This window comes from Scophthalmus maximus, chromosome 3, assembly GCF_022379125.1.
Source record: "Scophthalmus maximus strain ysfricsl-2021 chromosome 3, ASM2237912v1, whole genome shotgun sequence".
NCBI classification, from domain to species: domain Eukaryota; kingdom Metazoa; phylum Chordata; class Actinopteri; order Pleuronectiformes; family Scophthalmidae; genus Scophthalmus; species Scophthalmus maximus.
The window spans coordinates 16,132,356-16,152,281 of NC_061517.1; the positions used below are offsets into that span (position 1 = coordinate 16,132,356).

Here is a 19,926-nt window from a genome sequence, read left to right on the forward strand (position 1 = left end):
GACTGCAATTAGCCAAAGAGCGGATCTGTCAGACATTTTAGAAAAGACCACATAAACAGTGCACCAGCAGACAATGTTATGTCACTGTACTGACAGCTAGAGCCAGTTCGGTTTCCTTGTTCAGTTTCCTAGTTCACCAGCACTCATTAACAACAAACTACCATCGTTTGTGAAATGGGACTAAATGCAATGTGTAAAGAAGTTCCTGTACAAACATCCTAAATTTCTCCCCGGCTAAGCGGGAGTAAAATCAACACATTTGACACATTTGATCATTCTATTATAAGGGCTGTGCGATATGATGATGATTGTATATTGTGAGACAACAAAAACATTTTTTTTCATATTATGTGGCACTTTTTAAAACTAATATTTCACTTGTCATTTGCAGTGAATCCGACATTCTTCACCATGACAAACAGTATGAGCCTTTCTACTCGTCATTCGTGGCACTCTCTGCACATTACATCACCACAGTATGTGGACAGAGTATGTATTTTTCTTCTTTTTTGCAATAGATACAAAATTACTACTGCCATTCATGTTATCTGTTGAGTTTCTTCCAGCCAGTAAATCATTTTTGCTCCGTCTCTCTAGTACCGAGAAATCAGTTGCTGTCGGTTGCTGCAGCTTGCAAAGTATTGATTGAGTTCTCATTGCTGCGCTTGGAGAACCCGGATGAGGCATGTGCAGTATCTCAGGTAAGAGGAACACTCTGAAGGGGATGGTGTTATGTTGTGGGACTGTAATCAGTGGATAATTGTTGGTGAGTTCATGAGTTAACAAAAATACCACTCACAACACGCTGTGGATTTATCTGTCATACACTTTGGCTCAATTATTGCATTCTTTTTTGCATTTACTTATTTTACAAGTCAATTTTCTGCTTTGAAAAGACATTATTTTCTGCATAAAACTACCAGTTGAATTGAACAATGCTATTTATTTCCCCCCCTCAGAAACACCTGATTCTTCTCATAAAAGGACTTTGCACTGGCTGCAGCAGACTAGATCGCACAGAAATCATAACTTTCACCGCTATGATGAAGTCTGCCAAGTTGCCTCAAACCATCAAGACCCTTTCAGATGGTAAGTTTCCCATCAGAATATAAACAATACTCAACTGAATATGACACAGCATCGGTTATAGTAAAAAAGTTATTAAAAGAGGAAAAAGGCATTTTTGGCTTGTTATTTTCAGTTCAGTTGATTCATTAGTTCCCTAAATTGACAGATGTGATTGTGAAGGGAAATTCACTGATATTGTTACTTATCCATACTAGGCCGGAAAAATAGGCCCTTGTTCAAATCAATACATTTTCGAAGGTTCGAAACGTGACTGAGAAAATTGTTCTTGTTCGTTCACTAGTGGAAGATCAGAAGGAGTTACCCAGTGCTGTGAATCCAGAGCTTCGACAAAAAGAAGTACAGATGAACTTCTTTAACCAACTGACTTCAGTTTTTAACCCTGACCTTACGACCATCTTGGCCTCCCCATCAGCAGCACAAATGCAGGCAAGTGTTATAGAACCTCTGGCTGTCCGCTCTTTTACTGTCGTCAGAAGTTGACAGCTTATCCACATCTTGATATCCATAACACATGCTCTTTGACTGCAGTGACGGTTACAACAAATCATTAATTGCTTTTCAACTCTCCCCAATTGTAGGCTGAAAGTGATTGCGAGGACCAAACCACAGATCAAGCTGTTCAGGCCAAAATGAGAAATGCCTTTGTCTCGCAGAATGTGTCAAGCTTACAGGAACTTGGTGAGTAGTAACTTGTATTATTTAGTTATTTCACATGCCTATTTTTGAAAGCAACCGTAATTGCTGAACACATTTCTTTACAGTAATTATCTTTTTTGCCCATATAGCCACGTGACTTTCTTTGTGACCCTGATATTTTAATGTCACATGGTGTGGTTGTTTGTTTTATCTTTGGAGCTCAACAGATTTTTTTCTCTGATAACTTGTATTTCCAGGTGGGGCTGAGAAGTTGTTGCGAGTGTGCCTCAACCTACCCTACTTTCTGCGCTACATCAACCGTTTCCAAGATGCTGTTTCAGCCAACTCCTTCTTTATCATGCCTGCCACAGTGGCTGATGCCACTGCTGTCCGCAATGGGTATTTTGTTTTTAATTTATGAGGTTACATTTTTATATAGACTGTATATTGTTGTATTATAATTTATCTTGAAGCAGTCATGTAAGTTTCTGCCTATATTTTTGGATGATTATGGTTTGGAAAGTTTTTTCTTCTTCCTTTCTCCCAAACATTAAATGAACTTTCTCTTCTTGAAACCTGTGCCCAGATTTCATTCACTGGTGATCGACGTAACCATGGCTTTGGACACACTCTCCCTGCCTGTACTGGAGCCCTTAACACCAGGGAGATTACTGGATATGACCGTGCTGGCTTTGAGCTGTCTCTATGCTGGTAGGTTGTAACTCTCCGTCGTTAAAATTAAATGACCAGTTTTCTTCTACAAACAATATCTCAAGAGACCATCTAACATCGCAGCAATAGGACATGTGGTTGAATGTACTCGCAACAGCTAGATAAATGAGTGTTCTTTCCTCTATGAAACTGTTGCATTCAGTTGTTTATTTGGTAGTCATCATTTGCATAGTATTGAAAGTCAAATTTGTAAACGTAAAAACATTTTTTCCCCCTTTAGGTGTGAGTGTGGCTACTTGCATGGCCATTCTACAGGTAGGAAGTGGTTTGCAGCTTCGATCTGCCTCCACTGGGACTAAAGAGGAAGACTATGAAAATGACGCAGCAACAATTGTCCAGAAATGTGTGAGTATTATGAGTACAACATTGTCAGTGTATGGTCGTATGTTAGCTATGAGACACTGTCTGGTGCAACATAGAAACTATGATTACTGTTGGTAGTTTTGTTGCAGACAGTTTTTTTTTAAAGGCCTAATTTACTGATTTTAAACAAGATTGTAGTGACTGGGGAAACATTTATATCCTGAAAATGTCTACACAGGTTACTGTCTCATGTTTCTCCTTATGGGATTTTATAATTGTTGATAACTGCCCTGTCAGCATGCATACCATAACAAATTGCAACACATTTGAAATGGTAATCACACAATTTGTGTTGGCAACAGCTGGAGATTTACGAAATGATTGGACAAGCCATCAGCAACTCCCGCAGAGCTGGAGGAGAGGTGAGTAGCAGGTTTTAGTACTATACTAGTCCAGTACCTTTTGATTTCCCCAGACTGCGGCACTTCAAATTCTTTCTGTTTTTGAATCTAAATAAGTCAAGAATTGTGTTTGCAGTGTCTTCGACATAAATTCTTGGTAAAGTTTTCCCAACCTCCTTTTTACTTATTCGTTTATACAGCATTATCAGAACTTTCAGCTGCTTGGAGCCTGGTGCCTTTTAAACAGCCTGTACCTGATTCTAAACCTGAGCCCGACTGCCCTGGCCGATAAAGGGAAAGAGAAGGATCCCCTGGCTGCCCTGCGTGTCCGCGATATTGCTGCTCGCTCCAAGGATGGCGCAGGATCGCCTAAACTTGGTCCCGGCAAAGGGTAATTTCCAATGAATATGAAACAGATTATTAATATGATCTTTGTAGTGTCACTGTGGCTCCATTTTTTCTTTGGATCCTCAACAGTTGTGCTGTCTCCCCCCCCCCCCCCTTTTGTATAAATGAAGGTGCTGAAGTTACTTACATTAAATCTCTGAAATGTTTACATTTTGTACAGGAGCCTTGATATGTTGCAAGAAAGGCCTTTATTTAAAATTGGACTATTTTAGGTATAGAGTGAGTTTATTGACTAATTTATTAATTAAAAAGCACCATGTGCTTATTTCTGATGTCATTATTTTTTATTCTAACATTTTAATAATTCATTTTTTAAAGGTCACACTTAAATTGATGTGTGCATTAGTTTTTTGTAATCTCTTTTTTGTTGTTTTTTCTCAAGACATCAAGGATTTGGAGTTTTGTCCGTTATCCTGGCCAACCACGCCATCAAACTCTTGACTTCGCTTTTCCAGGATCTGCAAGTTGAGGCTCTCCATCGAGTAAGTGATACATTTACTTACTTAATACATTTACTTTCTCTTGTATTTCAACGAAAACATCTATTATTTTCCAAGTTTTATCTTAAATGTTGTACTTGTGGCCAGTATCACTATAAGCACAATCGTAATTTGTTACCATTACTGTAGAGATTGTGGACTAAACACTGTATTGGAAACAGGACATTGACTGCCAACATGGCTCAACCTGTTGAGAAGAACCAAAAACTTACTTTTTTCCAGTTAGGCTGCCAGCATGACATGTCTTTCTGTATGACCTCTCAGTTGTTTTGGCCACACCACATCTCAATTTTCTCTGATAACAAAAAGCAGGCACACAGGTTTGTAAAGGTATTCTGTCATTTTGTGTAGCAATATAAAAAGCACTTCTACTTAAAGTTTAGAAAGTGAAAAAAGGCTGAATGTGCTTAAAATGAAGAGTTTCAAAAAGAATTATACATGATTCATAAATTGAATCTTGTATACTTTTAAACGCATTTTCCGTAATCCACCCCCTCCATCCCTCTGCCTGCAGGGTTGGGCGAGTGACGGGCCACCAGCTGAGCTCAACATCATGGCACAGAGCACTTCCATCCAGAGGGTCCAAAGGCTCATTGACTCTGTGCCCCTGACCAATCTACTTTTCACCCTTCTTTCCACTTCCTACAAGAAGGTGAAATCACTTATATGCACATATCCATATTCATGTGGAGCATTATTAATTCCACGGTGCAGTAGGACATAACACAAAATTTTTGGATATAGACATAATAAAATCTACAAAACAAAATGGATAACCTATTACAAAATATTTCATACAACAAAAATGTGAAATATTTTGCTGCTTTGTTTGTCCATTACTACGTACAGTAGATTGGAAAAAAAATTTAAAAGTCAAACATTTGAAGGATTGTGATCATATTTTTAAGAGTGCTGTTGTTTTTGCTGCTACCAGGCTTGTGTTCTCCAGCGGCAGAGGAAGGGCTCAGTCAGCAGCGATGCCAGCGCTTCTACAGATTCAAACACCTACTATGAGGATGATTTCAGCAGTACAGAGGAGGATAGCAGCCAAGGTATTTCAGCAATTACATCAGCACCTCAGATTTTTTCCTTAAGATTGAAAGGTCATGCTACCATATGCACCCACATTGCTGCCTAAGGTTTGCAAAGCAAGAAGAGAAATAATACCTTTGGCCATTGTCTGGACATCAGTTTAACCTGGAACCTAGGAGCACAAATGAATCAACACATATTTTCTGCACAGCACTGATAAAACATGAACGGTAACTCTAAAGGTTTTGAGAATTAAATATTTTATTCAGATGGAAAGTAGTAGAGGACTGGAGGATTGACACAGGGGGGGGGGGGGGGGGTCAGCCTGTCTATTAACTACACCATTCTTATTAAATCAGATTTCTATTTTTTGGAAAAAAATACAGTGGACTAAAATTAGTTTATAAAAAATAGAATACAGATGGCTATTGCAAAGTTTGCAAAGTCACATTTGATATTTTAAGGACCAGAGGCATTCCATTGATCTAAAAATGAGTTGTGTCAATATTTATATAATTGACCATAGAAATAAGGTATCCTCAGTGAACCATCTAATTGTAGATGTGAGTAAATTGGCCAAGAAGCCAGAATCCCAAAAGCTTTGTGTAATGCCTTCAAAGTGCCTCAGATTTATTCCATCACAGTGTGGATACAGGTGATGAATACAGAGTCATGTCTGTTTGATCTCTGAGCTAGTGTCAGTGCTGAGCTGTATCTGTGAAGCAGTGAAACAGGTGTGCTGTCAGTGGATCAGTCAGGTTATGACCGCAGTGAGAATGTTACACACACACACACACACACACACACACACACACACTGCACGCAGTGAAGTAATTACATTTTTCTTTGTCCCCTCATCACACAATGACAGTGTAGTTGACAGTGTTTACTATTTCAGCAGAGAGAAGACAGGAGAAGACAAGTGCAGCTTGTGTTTCAGGTCAGCACAGTTTTCTGTCCTCAGGTCAAAGACTTGGTGTTCACTTCACTGTCCTAGATTCATTTTGTAAATGTATGTCTCACAATATAGGCTCTGAGCTGTGGTCCCAATAGCTTAGAAAATGACAGAGCCACAGGTGACGGGCCTTTGGCAAAACAGCCCCCACTCTATAGCATGCTTTGTGTTGTAATTGACATTTACTAAATTTTGATTTTTTTTTTGTCAAAGAGTTTCATCTGTGGCTCAGTGTGGTTCAAAGGATAATACCATTGATGTTGACATGTGGGTGATCATTATTGTCTTTACAAGCATTAAAATCTAACGAGAGCTGGGTGATTAATAGAAAAGTTGCTGATAACCAACATTCGACGTAACCAACCAAATGTCCTTTATCTTGGTATGTTTGGTAGATGATTTACCCTGATGCATCATCCAGTCTGTCCCTGCCTTGTCCCGTATTCACCATGTACAGTCATTGCAAATAAAACCGTTTCAGACATGAAGACAACTAAATGAGCTAATGGTAAAGATCTCAACATGGTCTCTGCAGATATTTAATGCAGACTCATCTTAAAATATCTTAAATGCGAAAATAACCCAAGCACCCACATCAACACGGTGGTATTATTTTTAAATACATCAAAATCAAGTTGTGCTTTTAAATCTGGGCTTTAACACACTTTGCCACGTCTTGCTGTCACCTGAATAGTTATGTTTTTTGTATGTTGCATGGAAATATGACTATCAGCTCAAAGTGATATTATTTTACAACTTAACAGTTGTTCATTGTTTTAGTATTTCAATTAATGTGTACAGCTGCAGTCAAATGTTTTTAAGGTCACAATGTTGCTAGAATATATTTCATTGATTCATATCTACTGGTTTGTGTATGCTTGAGGGGTCACCACCGACAAGGAGAGGCTTGATGTGACGGTTAAGTGAACTGCTATTTGTTTGGCCTTGCTAGACGAAAACATGGTTGTAGGGACTAGTTTATAGAATGCAACCTCTATGAGGAATCAAGGACTAGTGAGGGGGTCAGGTGATGGACAAGTTGGACTCCACATGTACACATGACCCATTTGTAAAACCAAGACCATGGACACGATCATACTCTCTTGTTTTGGATGAGAGATGTTGATTGGGTTCGAGAAAAAATGCCAGCTGAGCGCTGCTGCGTTGCAGTTCCAGTTGAAACCAAGAGGATCAGCTCTATGCAGCTCCCTATCATGGGCAGGAAAGCTCCCAACATTTGCTCGGCCTGTATGAGATACAGCATCTTATAGCATCTTATCTAGAGGTTCTGTATTTGCTGGGTCAGGTCCTAGAGACGACGCCACTTTTGCAAGATGTGTATTATAGTTTATTCCAATGTAGATGGTGTTTATTGGAAGGAGTGGCCTGTCTGGTCTGAACCTGAGGTGTGCCTTGTGACTTCCCTGCTGGTCATGGACTGCCATGACAAACACTGTTGTAGTGGTAGTGTACATGGTAGCAGAACACAGAAGACCAGAGATTGCTGATTGACTTAATTGTCATATAAACAGACCTAACCACATAAGGAGCAGAGCTGTCATCAAAGTTGGATCAGGTTATGGATGTGAATGAAACCGTAAACCCAGCGTAAACTGAAAATGTCTAGCACAGCCCCCTGTCTGCCAGGTCTTCAAATCCTCACCTCCAATGGAATTTTATCTGTGTCAAATTCGAGATTTGGGGATATTGAATCATATGGGCCATGATTTATAATTTTCAGCTGAGGGGGCAGCTCCAAGTTGTCCCCAACAGATAGTTAAAATGTGTTGTGGCAGCTAACCAAAGAAACTAATTTTATTACACCAAGATGATTGTCCTTAAAATTGTTGAGCACTTACTAAACTGAAACGACCTGTTATTCTTTCCCCTTAATTTTAAATGTTGTTCTAGCTGATGCATGATGCAAGTACATCAACAAAATAAATTTGTCATCGTTAGACGCCCACCCCTATGTCTGTGACATGTTGATTGTAACACAAGGCGGTCTGTTATGGAATAATGCAGCAGTCGTGTCCTCATTTCAGCAGATACAGCTTCTATTGTCCATAGTAACAACACATGTATTGTGTGAACCTGACCCTAGCTTTGTCTTACCAGTAGCACAATAGCATGTCAACTAGAATAGAATAAACACACACACACACACACACACACACACACACACACACACACATCTAGTTATGAACTCCATATAGCATGCTATTTAATGCTTAGAATTTTAAAACTTGTTTGTCTTTATTTATTTTAATTTTCACAAACCATTTAGATATTCTAAATGGTCATTGTTTCCAAATGTCTACATTCCGACTGCTCCAGAGTAAAACGCAACCCCAGATTTTTCAAACTTCAGCGTGACAGCAGCGTTACGAAAGTTCTCTGTTTCAGGGGCCTGAATGCTCCATAGTAGAGTGGACACAAGGTGTAACCATAGCAGAAGTGACACATTTAAAAACTATTAGTGGGGTTGTGGCACTGTAGTCCACACGATTAGGTGTTCTCTGATCTCACATGTCTGGGTGTGGACATTGTTGGTTTTGATTGAAAGCTCCACTCCTCTGTTAAATTTGTTGCACCCGTTTGGGTGAGTAGACTTGTTGACCTGTTGTCATTCTTATTGGTACTTTGGGCTTTGTGACTTCATGGTTTCCCACTGTAGCTCCACCCATCCTCAACTTGACCGGTCCTAGTCAGGTAGTGATTGAAAGACACCTGCGTCGGTGTCAAGAGGCTGTCCAAATCCCATATTACAGTGGAAATTGTAGGATTCTGTTGCAGCTACACAATCCAAAAAACAGTGTCCATGTTAATGACTTATTACCCCGTGGCAGGATATTGCCCATGATGATGATGTAAAGCACTTTAGAGCAGCTTCCTTTTCTAGCATCTTTGATGACGGAGACCCCAGAGCGTAAGCTCTGTCATTGTCAGTTTTATCATACTACCTGTTTTATGGTGCAGTGGTGATAAAGAGGAAAATAAATACAATCAGTGAGCTTTAAGTCATTCTCAGAGAAAACTGATTTTTGATATCGTCAGTCTGTTGTATTCTCCTTCATGTGGATATTCACCAACAGAACACGTCATCAGTATATTTTCACTTTTCTACTGCAGTGTTTGCCTCTTATCCACCACCTGCACTGTGCCATAGGTGTCATGAACTAGTTTGAAGCTTTTTTACATGTTTTCTTTTTGATGACACTGCTACCACTCCAAACATTGCTTGTGAGTCTTGGAAAGTGTCTTACTCCACTCAATTCAATAAAATAATGTTGTCTTTCTTTTTGCAGATGATGACAGCGAACCCATCTTGGGACTTTGGTTTGAAGAGACAATTTCACCCACCAAAGACAAAGTAGCTCCCCCACCACCTCCTCCACCCCCACCCCTGGAGACCTCACCAAGACTGAAGAGCCCCAGCAAGCAGAACCCGAGTGAGAATGGCAACATTTTAGCTGGACGCAAAGACCCAGAGCTGGTGAGGACTCATTGGTGTGCACCTGACACCATTCAGAATAATGCTGCTGCAAAGCCACAGCAGACAGTACATGTATTATTTTTCATGCTAGCATACCTGTTGCTATGTCATTAGAAGCAGCTTATTGAAGTTTTTAAAATTGAACACGTGACAGCACAAACAACTCATATTTGTTTTCTTTCCCTCTTTAGTTCCTCAGTTTAGCCTCCAGCATTTTGAACTTCATCACCACCTCAATGCTCAAGTCCAGGAACAACTTCATCCGGAATTACCTGAGTGTGTCTCTTACAGAGCAGCACATGGCTACACTAGCCAGTATCATCAAAGATGTGGATAAAGATGTAAAAGGTATGGCTGAAGAAAGTCAAACACGATCATACAAATTATCCCAAATATTTACCCTAATATCTAAGTGGAATGCGTTTCTTTTTTCCTATTCAGGCGCCTCAGATGAAGTGTTTTCTTTAGCGCTTTATCACTTCAACCACACTCTGGTGACGTCAGACCTTCCATCCCCAGCCTTGCAGGTAAGAGGAGGTTAAGAGGTTTGTTAAACCAATAACTTCTCACAAAGAGAAAAAAAAAACTTCAGTCCAAATTTTGCTGCTCTAAGAGATGCTTATTCAGTGTCAGTGTCTAATCATTGTACCTCTTGTCATTCCCAGAGCACCCTTCTTCAGCAGTTAGGCGTTGCACCCTTTTCGGAGGGTCCCTGGCCGCTGTACATTCATCCACAGTCATTATCGGTCCTCTCCAGACTCCTCCTCATATGGCAACACAAAGCCAATTTGCAAGGAGAACCAGATGTGCCTGAATGTATGAAAGTCTGGGAAAGGTATGGCAACCATGGCTGTTTTTTCATGCCATTTTCTTGATGTTGTCACCATGATGCCTTGGAGATCAGTTTGTATTATTAATAAACCAATCAAGCTGCTGTATCTTTGACCAATACGTTAAAAAACAAACTTGAGCTCATCGACAATGTACTCCCTCACTTTGACTTCCATGTTAAGAAAGAAGAGAAAAATGTCATTTTAAGCTTATCAATATTCCAATACAGTGGACTACTAGTGGGCTATTGCTAACCACACCTACTTTTTGGGAATGTATAGAATATGTACCTATTCAAGTATATTTTAGCTTACACTTGCACACATTCAATTTTAATTCAATTCTTACCCCATTTCTCCTTTCTGCTTCATTTAACTTTCCTGCTGTCAGGTTTTTGGGAACATTGAAGCAACACACTATCCAGGGTTCTGTTCACGGAGAAGACGACCTTAATGTGGAGCACCTCCAGCTCTTGCTGCTCCTTTTCCACAATCTGTCAGAGCGCGGGCGGCGGTCGGTCCTTACCCTGGTCACCCAGGCCATCACGGAAGTGGCACAGAGCAGAGACACCCAGCTGAAGGCTGTGCCTCTCAACCTGGCCCGCCTGTTGCTGGTGTTCGACTACCTGCTGCGCCACTATTCTAATGCTCCCGTGTACCTCTTTGAACAGGTTAAAGCTTGTTTTCTAATCATTGTGTAATTTGATTTTTATCCAAAACAAACTAAAATACCATTCTGCAAATACATTGATTTAATCATTTACTAATCCTCAACTACAAGAAGCCATTCTTGATTATAACATGAGGCTCACAAATAACCACACATTCACTTTCTCACTTAATTGTTATGGTTTAGGTAAATTGTTTTTTGGGGTTATTTTGATTATGCTATCATTAGTATGACTCATAAGATGCTTTTTCAAATCATTATTTTTCAGATGCTGAATCTTTCAATAAATGTGTGTGTAGGCCTGTGATGACTGTAAATTTAGCTTCTTTTCTCCATGAATTTTATTTATAGGTGCAGTACAACCTCCTCACACCACCATCCACTGGGCCAGGTTCTGTTCAGGATGGTGGCAAATGCAGCGGCCTCCCACTTTACTATGGGTTCAAAGATGTGGAGGAGAACTGGGCGAAACATTGTTCAACAGGTAAGAATAATTAAGGACGTTTTAGCCACTGGACAGCACGGCAGTATCTTAAAAAAATACTCACCAGCTGCTCAGACCATTTTTGCCAACCACATTATATTAGGATAAATATCTGAGCTGTGGTTGTCTATCCACAGAAGTAACTAGCCATAACTATAACTAAGCCAATTTACCAGCATTCATGTGGCTGGCAACCTTTGCAACTAACACTTACATATTGCCTACCGTCTGTGTTCTTACTACTTATCTGTGAAGAGGATGTTGCATATTTTATGGCAGTAGATGAGAAAATAACACGTTTTCATGCATTTCGACCTTTTTAGATTCAAATGTACAGCCCAAATTCTACTGCGTTCTGTCGCCTGAGGCGTCTGAAGATGATATCAGCAGACTAGATGGCAAGGTAAGACCTTTTTAATGGTTTTCATTTATTTTAAATAATATTTATTTATTAATTAATCAGAAGGAAGTAGTAGCAGGGAACCAAATCCGGCAGGTAGGGCAGATGGAAAGCTACAATTGTGTCGGTGTGGCCTAAAAAAATGTACAGCACGAGTACCGTCTTAATGTGTTATGATATGTAATGATAAAATATATCCCTGTTTCTCACTGTATGCAAATTGTATTCTTCCCATAGGTCTTTCCAAAGCTGTTCAATGGAGCAGTGAAATATGACGAGCTGTATGCGTGGCTCGTCTCTCTCCTGGCGGCAGGTTCTCAGTTTGACACAGCTAGACGGCAGGAGAACAAGCCCATCAGTCCCATGGTGAGAACAGCCCACATGAACAAACTGTGAAGTGTTGCCAACAGCGTAAACAAGCTCATTACACATGTGGCTTCACAGGTGTGCTTCATGCTTCTAGCTCTTTGTGGCTGCACCTTTTGTTTATCATTTGCTCACAATATCTCAAATTGATGTGCAGACACACTGATAAAATATCTGTCTTGATGTGAGCCACTCTTTATAGAATTTGTCAATTGCTAAGTTCCTGAATGTGCTTTTCGAATTACTGTGGTATTATTATTGTTTTGATTTTTAAAGAAAGTGTTAAGTTTTAAATAATAGAAGCTTAACAGCAGCAAACTTGAGCCCTGACATCAACTACATGCGGTTTGTTTAACAGTGTATATTAATTACCCTGCTCAGGAGGCCTGCTCCCTTCAATACTACATCCTAGTGCTGTGGAGGATCCTGGGTGTTTTACCTCCCTCAAACGCATACATGGAACAGCTGAAGACTGGGTGCAGCGATCCCAATGAGAGCGATATCCTGCACACACTGCGGTGGTCTTCACGTCTCCGGGTACCCACCTACGTGAATTGGATCAAGGTCTGTTGACAACTGAAATTTCTACAGAATACTTTAAATTTAAGATATATTTAATTTAACTTTTCATTGCCTGTTTCATCCTTCACTTTTTAAAATTAATTTGTTGAAAGATCAAGATTAACATTTTGAATTGTTTAAAAAAAATCTCTGTTTGATTGCAACAGTGATATTTCATGACATTATCCTGTAATTTAATGTAACGTCTTTCATCTTTTTTCATTTATTTTGATGTATGACTTGCCCTTTACCATCACTGACAGGAGCACTTGGTGAAGCAGGGAATGAAAGCAGACCAAGCAGCCTCACTAGTTGAGATGACTTCTGCTAAGTGCAGTACTGTGAAATACGACGTGGAGCTGGCAGAAGAGTACATTGCCACACAGGTACTTATTACAGCGAAGTAACTGATTTGTGAATCTACTGTCGTTCAAAGTTTTGAACTCCTTTGTCAGTCTTTGATGACTTGTTTCTGTTGCAGATTTCCACCTTCTCCAGTGTCGACCCAAACACCATTCTTCCACTTCATCAGTTACCCTCTCTGCAAGCCATCTACACACTGGATGCAGTCATCTCTAAAGTGCAAGTTTCCTTAGATGAACATATGTCTAAGGTTGCTGTCGAGGCAGACACCAATAAGTCTTCTGAGATCACGAAGAACCTGCTGCCAGCCACGCTACAGCTCACTGACGTTTACACGGCCTTCACAAGGTGAGAAAGGCTCACATTCAGTTTTATTTAAATCTCTAATCATCCCTTATATAGTCAGTCTTAAAAAAAAATTGTATAACAGAAACTACAGTACATGATTTAGTGGACTGTTTTCAGCTTTTTTATTTAGATCATTTTCTTCACGTTAGAGCTCTAATGCCTCCATTTTGCAGAGCATCAAAGTGAAACAACCACTAGGCCAAACTGTTTTTTCCAAATGTTAAATCCAATAAGCGAATAAACAGGTTTATCTTTTTATGTTATAGAGTTTACCATTTAACCGTATCCGTAAACACTAAAACATGCATGTCTGTCAAGGAATAATAAAGAAAATCATCCATTTGATCTAAATCCTTTAATCCTAATTGAGTTGTCAAACTTGCCATGTCCAGGTCTTACCTATTAATGAACATCCCAGAGGAAGGAGAGAACAAGCTGACAGATGCCAAGCTCCAAGGTTATGCTGCAGTTCTGTCTATTGGCTCCACCCGCTGCAAAGCAAACATGCTGGGTACGCGGAAGAATTACTCAAGAACAAAATTGCTGGAAAGAACATTAGCTCCCACAACTTTTCTGTGAATTCACTGTTTTAACCTGAACTTGAAAATGAAACTTTACAGGTCATAGTATTATGCAGAACTTGCCATCAGCTGTACAGACAATATGCGAGACTTGGAACAGCATCCACACCAATGAATTTCCCAACATCGGCTCATGGGTACGTGAGTGAAGTCAATCCTTGTTGTTTAGTTTATCTCTCTCCCTCTTTGTAAGCACCTTAATAAAGGAAAATGGGCAGTTAACTTATATCACTTTTTATGAATTTATTTTTAAACAGTGAGCAGGCACTAAGATATTCACTATGATTGTGCTTTGAATCATTCTTCAATTTAATACTTTTGTACTAATTAATCCTCAGACTGATATGATGATCACAAAATGCTGCATCCTCCCACTATGCCATTGCCTCTGGCCAATCTTTGTTCAGTGCATGTGCTTTTGTCGGCCATAATATTATTTGTTTTAATTTATTCTATATATTTGTTTCAATGTAGCGTTTACTTTTACAAATATTTGTTGAAACCTTTTAAGTTTTTAAACACTAGGTATTATGCACTCTGCTCTCCATATGTGATTTAATTTATTATTGGCTGTTCCTTTTAAATTGTAGATCTTATGAGGTATTCTAAGCATCTAATGTTCCTGGTTGTTTTCTTTCTCAGCGAAATGCATTTGCCAACGATACCATTCCATCAGAGAGTTACATCAGTGCTATCCAAGCAGCTCACCTGGGAACACTGAGTTGTCAGTCTCTGCCTCTGGCCTCTTCTCTAAAACACATCTTACTCTCACTGGTTCGCCTCACTGGCGACCTCATTGTGTAAGTGTTTGTCCAATCGCGATTCAAATATTAATCCCTTAACACATGAGCAATAGTATGCGATGAATATAGATAATTCATGAAAAACCTTGTAATCACCAGTTAATATTGCTGCACGTTTGTCTCCTCAGCACAGAGGAGCTGAATCCATCGCAAGTTGTTCGCTCTCTGCTGCCGCTCCTCCTGGAGAGCAGCACAGAGAGTGTGGCTGAGATCAGCAGCACTTCACTGGAGCGCATCCTCGGCCCGTCAGAGTCGGACGCTTTTCTAGCTCGCATCTACGAGCGTTTGGTGACTGGATGTTACAACATCATTGCGAATCATTCAGACCCCAACAGGTATACCTTGTAGAACCTGTATTAAAGGACCAGTTTGTTGGATTTTTGGACATCTTTTAGCAGAAATGTAATATAATATTCCTGAAAATGTTTTCATTAGTGTATATAATCACCTGAACCTAAGAATCGTTGTGTTTTTGTTAGTTTAGAAGGTGACCTTCATACTGTGTCCGCAATGGAACTGGATCCTCTGTGTCCGCCATTTTACACCTCTGTGTTTCAACAGTTGTCAAGAACAAGCAAACCAAACACTGGCTCTAGTGCCGGTCTTTTATATATTTACATTACCTGAAGGCCTCTGTAGATTCTCCTACATGCTCGGAAGGGGAGGGGAGGTTGAGGTGAGGGGTATTCAGGGTATTCAGCTGCTTGATGCAACTAAATCCTATACCCTGGTCCTTTAAACAATACATTGACATGACAATGACATAATAACCATTGAATCATAATAATCGGTGTGATATTGGTGTTGGTGGTGCTGAGCCTACTGAGAATAATGTACCAATGTAAAGCTCTCTAGCTTTTATCCTTTTTTATCCTTTTTCTTTCCAAGCCTGCACATTTATTGTTTGTATCATTGCTCTCTCAGTGGTTTGGACGAGTCTGTCCTTGAGGAATGCCTTCAGTACCTTGAAAAGCAGCTTGAAAGCAGTCAAGTCCGCAAGGCCATGGAAGAGTTCTTTTCATTCAGGTATCTGCTCATTTGATAATCAAAGCAGCATTACACATTTATACATGTACCTTACTTACTTCATGCTCTAATTTTTCCAGTGGTGAGCTTGTCCAGATAATGATGGCAACAGCCAATGAAAGCCTGTCTGCCAAGTTCTGCAACAGGGTCCTGAAGTTCTTCACCAAGCTTTTCCAGCTCAGTAAGTCTAAATCAAAAGTTTTTAGTATATTTCAAATGGACTTCTTCGTATGATTTTTTTGTCAAACCACACATAAAAGTGGTGGAAATGCTTATATATATATATATAAAGACCTGGCCAAGACCTGTATAAAGTGAGAGTCCTCGTCTAAGCTTTTGCTTTGGAAAGTATTTGTAGTGTCACACATGGGAAATCTTGAACCCTGAAACTTGCAGATGCTTCAGGCGTCTGTATAAACGTAAATTTCATGATGATGCTGTCGTCCCCAGCGGAGAAAAGCCCAAACCCGAGCCTATTGTGTCTGTGCGGCTCTCTGGCCCAGCTGGCCTGTGTGGAGCCCTCTCGTCTTCAGTCCTGGCTGACGCGCATGACGGCCGCCCCACCTAAGGACTCGGAGCAGCTGGAAATAGTGCAGGAAAACCGTCAGCTTCTGCAGGTGCTCACCACTCACATTGTGCGTGACAACAGCCAGGTGGGCGAAGGAGTGTGCACAGTCCTCCTCAGCACACTCATTCCCATGGCAACAGACATGCTGGCCCATGGAGATGGTACAGGCTTTCCTGAGCTCATGGTTATCATGGCCACTCTAGCCAGCGCTGGACAGGGAGCGGGCCACCTGCAACTGCACAGGGCAGCTATCGACTGGCTGACCAGATGGTAAGAAATCAGTGTCACACACAGTTGATTTAATTCAGGTAACTGCATGTTTATTATTTGTTTGGCATTAGCGCTCAATCTTAAGTCACCAGAAAAATTGCACACATAAAAGGACACACATAATGATAAAAATAAACTTAAAGGACGACTGTCCTGTGGGACCTAACTTAAATTTAAATTGGATTTAAATGTCTGAATATATATGTATTTAAGATTTCTCAAATTTTTCTCTGCAGCAAAAAGTATTTAACACAGAAGAATGTGGTGGAAAAAGTGAGCACAAACGTATCGCAAGGAAAGGTACGTTTTTATATTTCTCACTATTGCACCACTGCATAGAAGTTTACTTTTACCTTTTAATCCATTTAGTCTGTACTTTAAAACACTGGCCTAGCATGTTTTCCATTTTAGAGTTCTAAAAGGAGGCATTAGCATTTTCTCCAGTAACTGTGATGTAATGTTTGTACCCGTGCCCTGATTTCAGCACGCAAGCATGCTGGAATGCTCATGCCACATCATCTCCTATCTGGCTGATGTGATGAATGCCTTGCGGCAAAGCAGCGGACAAGGCACCTCAGCACTGTTGATGGAGGGAGAAGAGAAGGCTATGGAAGTGGACTCAGACTGGGTGGAGGAACTTGCAGTAGAGGAGGATGATTCCCAAGCAGAGGATTCTGTGAGATTTCATCCCTTTAAATTTTTCATCTTCAAACGTTTTGTAAATGTGCAGTATACAGACCTAGATTTAAAATGTTCGTTGAATTTTTGTGAAAAGTCCTGAAACAAAATATCTCCACAACGTTGTGCCATGTTTACATTTTGCATAATGTAATCCCTTTGTTTGTTCCACTTGGTTTTGGCTCCATCAGCTGCTAAATAGAACTCTCTGTCTTAACATGTTTGTCATTGTTTGACAGGATGAAGACTCCCTTTGCAACAAACTCTGCACCTTCACTATTACTCAGAAGGAATTCATGAACCAGCACTGGTAAAGAGAAGTCGATTGTTCCCTGTCTCTCAGTTTCAGTCTTGAATAAGATTGGAGGTTGTCTGTCTTTTAATCACGTTCAATTTAAGGGGATTTTGGTGACAACTAGGAGGCACCTACCCCATGAAAATAAATACCATAGATACCCATTATTCCCTTGCTCATACAGATTCCTATACCAACTTATATAACATAAGTAACAGCTGAATTCTACTAACCCTGTGTGGAAATGATATTTGCTGTCATTGATGTATGAACTGGCTCAGGTTGTTAAACCCTTTGAAGAAAAGATACATACATAGAATGAATGTCACATAATATATTTTATCATCTAGTTTGACAGTCTTAAAATAAATCTCAGAATAAACAATTCATGTCTTTATATAGCTGTTGAAATACAGCTGTAGCCTATACAATAAAAGACCTTTAAAGTATTAAAGAGTACTGTAACCGTATAAAATAAGTGCAACAGCTACTTCAAAACTAAATAATTCTAGGAATAAATAACACATTTCTTTAAAATCCACTGTTAACGTGCAAAAGTTTTTGTACTACTATATAAAGTAGTTTTAAAGTAGATAAAACTGAGTTTTCTATGTGAAATATTACCTAATTGCTGTGTTTGTTTTTTCTTGGTGAAACTACTTTAAACACATGGTATTTGATCGGTATGTAGATTTGCGCACTTGCTAACGCCTGATCCGGCATTTTAGGTATCGGAATCGTAACATCTATATAAATAGATTTGTTTACACAGGGAACTTTCATAACTCCTAAAAAAGAACATTTTGGGCCACACACAACAACCCAGTGGGTTTACATGAATTAGAAAAGCTGTTATGTGTTTCAAGACAACATGGAAAAAGACTTTGCAGGTGACATTCCTCACTAAACGGATGTACTATACACAGCCTTGCCCTGTTCCTTTTCATCCTGCAGGTACCACTGTCACACCTGTAAGATGGTGGATGGGGTAGGTGTGTGCACAGTGTGCGCCAAGGTCTGTCACAAAGACCATGAGATCTCCTATGCCAAATATGGCTCTTTCTTCTGTGACTGCGGTGCCAAAGAGGATGGCAGCTGCCAGGTGAGACCGAATACCTCAGGTCATCATGGGAAGAGAACAACAGCGGTAACTTTGGCTTGCAAGTCATTCCCCCATTGACTTCCATCCAGTCATTTCATTTGGTCAGGGTCATAGCTAGCCCACACATGTGGCCAGAATTCTTGTTACAGATGTTTGTTGTCAACATTTTGTGTATAGAAAAGGCCAGCTTTCCTAGTTAATCTTAAATGATGAATTTCTGAATGTGCATGTAATGAAGAACAAACCATCAACCACATTTTACCTTCAGTTTAGTCCGATAAGATGTATGTTAGACCCTTTCATTCTTTCTTTGTGTTTGTGATTGTAATGCTTGTGTCAGTCTTGTGATTTATATTGGCTCATAATAGTTTGGTTCACCTTTTGTTAATCTACTTTTTTCACTTTTGTAGTTCAGATATTCAACATGAGTTTATTTATCCCATAAGGGCATAATAAAGTCAATTTATATGTTCTTGGTATTCAGAGAATACCATCTACGGATCCTTTTGATAATTTTTTGAGTACTATTAAGGATATCTGTGTAAAGATAAGTTCACCTCCATCCAACACAATCTCACAGAGCATCCTTTTGACTGTATATTACACATTGTGGAGAAGCTAGCAAAGTGAAAAAGCAAAGAAGTGTATTATAGTATCTTTGGATTTGTGTATGGAAGCTGTTGCTGTTCTCACTGCTCTACTTTGTGTGATATATCGCTTGCAGGCCTTGGTGAAACGCAGCCCCAGCAGCGGCATGGGCTCCACTCTCAAAGAGTCCTCTGCGTTCCAGAGCGAACTGCGAATGCCTGAGAGTGCGATCCGCCACCAGAATGCCTCACCCTCCGACAAGGGCAAGGTCACAATCTGTGATGGCAAACCCGGTGATGAGGACAGACCTAAGAAGTGCAGTGTGTGCAAGAGCATTGAGGGCTGCCAGGAGGAGTTGCTATCACAAGTGGTGAGAGAAAATATGTGAATCTTTTCTGGGTTCATTACTGTCCCTGTCCATGTTTGGTGTCTCTTAAAGCA

The 19,926-nt window shown here is 40.0% G+C and overlaps 1 protein-coding gene across 6 annotated transcripts in view; it reads left to right on the forward strand.

The window, feature by feature from the left end:
- Positions 1-19,926, forward strand: part of ubr4 (ubiquitin protein ligase E3 component n-recognin 4) — a 48,134-nt gene that overhangs the window by 1,401 nt on the left and 26,807 nt on the right. For 2 of the 6 annotated variants that reach the window (XM_035646265.2, XM_035646266.2), the window contains exons 2-38: positions 392-489; positions 598-701; positions 960-1,089; positions 1,370-1,515; positions 1,668-1,767; positions 1,983-2,124; positions 2,312-2,436; positions 2,678-2,802; positions 3,123-3,182; positions 3,362-3,552; positions 3,952-4,051; positions 4,584-4,721; positions 5,004-5,121; positions 6,000-6,041; positions 9,365-9,552; positions 9,744-9,900; positions 9,994-10,079; positions 10,218-10,387; positions 10,774-11,053; positions 11,404-11,536; positions 11,860-11,939; positions 12,174-12,302; positions 12,684-12,866; positions 13,127-13,249; positions 13,345-13,574; positions 13,967-14,085; positions 14,195-14,292; positions 14,798-14,955; positions 15,087-15,293; positions 15,883-15,984; positions 16,065-16,165; positions 16,435-16,822; positions 17,059-17,122; positions 17,307-17,498; positions 17,740-17,810; positions 18,750-18,942; positions 19,622-19,855. In XM_035646265.2, the coding sequence (XP_035502158.2) occupies positions 392-489; positions 598-701; positions 960-1,089; positions 1,370-1,515; positions 1,668-1,767; positions 1,983-2,124; positions 2,312-2,436; positions 2,678-2,802; positions 3,123-3,182; positions 3,362-3,552; positions 3,952-4,051; positions 4,584-4,721; positions 5,004-5,121; positions 6,000-6,041; positions 9,365-9,552; positions 9,744-9,900; positions 9,994-10,079; positions 10,218-10,387; positions 10,774-11,053; positions 11,404-11,536; positions 11,860-11,939; positions 12,174-12,302; positions 12,684-12,866; positions 13,127-13,249; positions 13,345-13,574; positions 13,967-14,085; positions 14,195-14,292; positions 14,798-14,955; positions 15,087-15,293; positions 15,883-15,984; positions 16,065-16,165; positions 16,435-16,822; positions 17,059-17,122; positions 17,307-17,498; positions 17,740-17,810; positions 18,750-18,942; positions 19,622-19,855 (5,305 nt within the window). The remainder of the gene's footprint in view (positions 1-391; positions 490-597; positions 702-959; positions 1,090-1,369; positions 1,516-1,667; positions 1,768-1,982; positions 2,125-2,311; positions 2,437-2,677; positions 2,803-3,122; positions 3,183-3,361; positions 3,553-3,951; positions 4,052-4,583; positions 4,722-5,003; positions 5,122-5,999; positions 6,042-9,364; positions 9,553-9,743; positions 9,901-9,993; positions 10,080-10,217; positions 10,388-10,773; positions 11,054-11,403; positions 11,537-11,859; positions 11,940-12,173; positions 12,303-12,683; positions 12,867-13,126; positions 13,250-13,344; positions 13,575-13,966; positions 14,086-14,194; positions 14,293-14,797; positions 14,956-15,086; positions 15,294-15,882; positions 15,985-16,064; positions 16,166-16,434; positions 16,823-17,058; positions 17,123-17,306; positions 17,499-17,739; positions 17,811-18,749; positions 18,943-19,621; positions 19,856-19,926) is intronic. The other 4 variants (XM_035646270.2, XM_035646271.2, XM_035646269.2 and 1 more) reach the window with 3 other exon arrangements.